This window comes from Diuraphis noxia, unplaced genomic scaffold (assembly GCF_037042655.1).
Source record: "Diuraphis noxia isolate RWA-SAM2 unplaced genomic scaffold, SU_Dnox_SAM2 contig0001, whole genome shotgun sequence".
Taxonomy (NCBI): Eukaryota; Metazoa; Arthropoda; class Insecta; order Hemiptera; family Aphididae; genus Diuraphis; species Diuraphis noxia.
In genome coordinates this window covers 36159808-36162704 of record NW_028301711.1, presented here as the reverse complement: position 1 = coordinate 36162704, position 2897 = coordinate 36159808, and the positions used below count along the sequence as shown (strand labels likewise).

At 32.0% G+C, this 2897-nt stretch overlaps 1 protein-coding gene across 1 annotated transcript; it reads right to left on the bottom strand.

Moving 5' to 3' along the window:
• Positions 1–431: 431 nt before the first annotated feature.
• LOC149060627 (uncharacterized) lies at positions 432–2348 on the bottom strand. The gene is made up of 3 exons (XM_089229879.1): positions 2270–2348; positions 1558–1752; positions 432–843 (listed from the first exon to the last, which is right to left on the bottom strand). Exons 1-3 carry the CDS (start codon positions 2346–2348, stop codon positions 548–550), a joined length of 570 nt encoding a protein of 189 aa, XP_089086005.1. The 3' UTR covers positions 432–547.
• Positions 2349–2897: the final 549 nt, after the last annotated feature.

Genomic DNA, 2897 nt, shown 5'->3' with positions numbered 1-2897 from the left:
AGTTTCTATTTGGTTTATTATCAAAAACATTCAACAAAAAATGTATACAAATGTTACAATATTAATGATTAATATTTATAATCTGTAACGTTAAAAAGTATAATGTAATGTGAAATATTATAAATTAAAAAATTAAAAATTAAAGTCCATGATAAATACGAAATCTAAAGAAAAACCTGCTAAGTAATAAATACTGTAACGTCAGCTATTATAATATAGACTTCACCTATACATTCAATATTGTACGAAAAAGCGGTCGAACGGTATGGCATTTGATCAATAATTCACTTTTGTACGATACACTCGATACAGTGTACCAATAATCTATAAGACGTTACACATAATACATAATAGAATATTATTTGTGTATCGTATACCAATATAGGTACTATTAGGTATAATATAGGTATAAAGTATAATTAATGGTATAAGATTTAAAAAATGATGGCGTTAATAATATTAATTAAAGAAAAAACCGATGTTGGGTACTTTTTGTTACACAGAATAGCAATGCTGCTGGTACGAGGACCAAACTTGGCACAAGAAACTAATAATAACGTACGCCATCTATACTAAAATTACTAGGGAGAAAATAGATATAACTAAATACATCGGGTGGATACGCTGGGTTTGTGATGTTAATGACTCCAATTTGGACGATACCATCCCTGTCTCCTTTAAGTTCTCCAAGTGATTTCAAGTGTTTGTCGGGTACCTTTGGACAGCAATTTAAGCTGGAACTGCCACATCCTATGTAATCAGAGGGCTTATTATGATACATCTTGCATATTTCATTGTACATGCAAATGCCGGGCGCGCCATTAGTCATGGTACACGGATCAGCTGTAACAAAAAATAAATAAATTCCATAAGTTCACCAATATTGTTAGTTATACCTTGTAAATAGTGAATAAACTCTTGTTGAAAATTTCGATAGTACTCGACCAGACATTTAAATACTGCTTACCTACTAACTTATTAGTTATTATTGTCGTAATGCGTACCTATTCTTATTCCTAGCGGAGTCTCATCCGGCAGTTTTTAAATATTATAATAATATTATATCTACATTATAGCTCATTATACAGTATTATCATGAATTGACTTTTGAGTGGGTTATACTAGGTATATTTTTTTAGTATTGTGCAAGATATAGTGCTTACACCTGTAACTTAACTATGTATAGTTGTTCAAATACATCCTTTCATCAAAATGAGGGGGAGTTACAAATTGAGATGCCTGTATTCTCGCCACAAGTTTTCTGATTCAGCGTTTACATAGTTTTTTACCAACTGTTTAATTATTTGTTTTACTTGATTTAGAAAACAATAAATTAAATAAAAGTCCAAAAATCCAAAAATCCGATAAATTCATGCCGTCATCAATGGATTTTTCCTAAATTATATTAATAATCGTAAAATCAAGTTATATTATTTGGTGATAAAAACACAAAATAAAAAAAGTAATCAAATTTAAAATTTATAAGTTATAAATTATAAATATTTGCAATTCGTCATATTCCTGCCCATACATCCACAAAATATCCGCGTAACTTACCGCATAATTCTTCACAAGCTTCTCTTGTATAAGGCAGATTATAGTTTTCCGTGCAAAGATACCATCCATTTTTTGTGTACAAAGGTCGGCATGCCCCCATTTCCGTGTCGTAGTACCACCCGGTAAATTTCCAGCCTTTTACAAAAGACTCTGAAGCATCGCAATTTTCTACAACCGGTCTGTGACATCTATTATCTTTAAAAAAAAAAAAACGAAAATAATTCTTAATATATCTGCAGTACCCTTAAGGAGATAAATGACATAAGCCTATAAAATTAATTCAAAATGTGGTTTCAACAAATCCATTTGAAGTTGAAAAATGTATGTATATCAAATGAACTTAAACCGCGACATGGTCATCAGAATACAATTTAACTGTAGGTATACCTACGGTATACTCATCAATAAGACAATAATTAATTGTATTAATAAACAATTATCGTAAAAATCATCATTATTCGCTAGTGTTAGACACTGAAGCTGTCATACATATTATTATTCTAAAAGGGTACTATAAAATAGAGAAATATACTACCCTTATAAAAATAAAAATGTACCGTGTACCTGTATAGATTTTCACGCCTTCGTTAGTATTGCATAAATATTATAAAGATTATTCATTTAATCTTTAAATCAAATAATTTAGGTAATATAAAAAATAAATGAAGGCTGATTCGACATCATGCCTTACAATTATATTATTGTACCATACCTTTGCTTTGGGCGATGACGACTGGCAGTAGTATGATGACTATTATCAGCCCCAGGACGTATTTGTTGTTGGTGAGCATCGTTTTATCTTTTTTTCTGCTACAGTACAGAATAGCCTTCTTGGAGACGATTTATGGAGACACGAGCGGCCGACGTATTTCACGTGATGGACTGTGACAATTCGAATTGAGTGCGACAATCCCTCTTACAACAACCGAATGTGGAAGGTGAGTAATTTAGCGCATGCGCATAAGTGTGCGCATGTGTGCAGTGCCTACGCTCTACGAAAACCTATCAATTCCGCTAGTAGGTTACAGGTAGTTTTAAATAACTAACCAATTTTTACATGTGGTCAACCTGATGACTCCTTATTACGAAATTTTAAGACTATAAAAAAAACTCAACATTTGCTCTTCCATCCCTATGACCCCATACCTCCTAATTTTTATACGCACTAATTAGGAGACACGTGTAAATTAGGAAAACGATTTTGGCGGGACGAGGATGGTCAAGTTAGTTTGCAAATACATACGTGATAACTAAGTGCTAGATAATGTTGCAAGATCCTGGAGACACTTATGGATTAGGGAAATAGTTTTTATGAGTTAACGGGTAGAGTTTTAGGACCA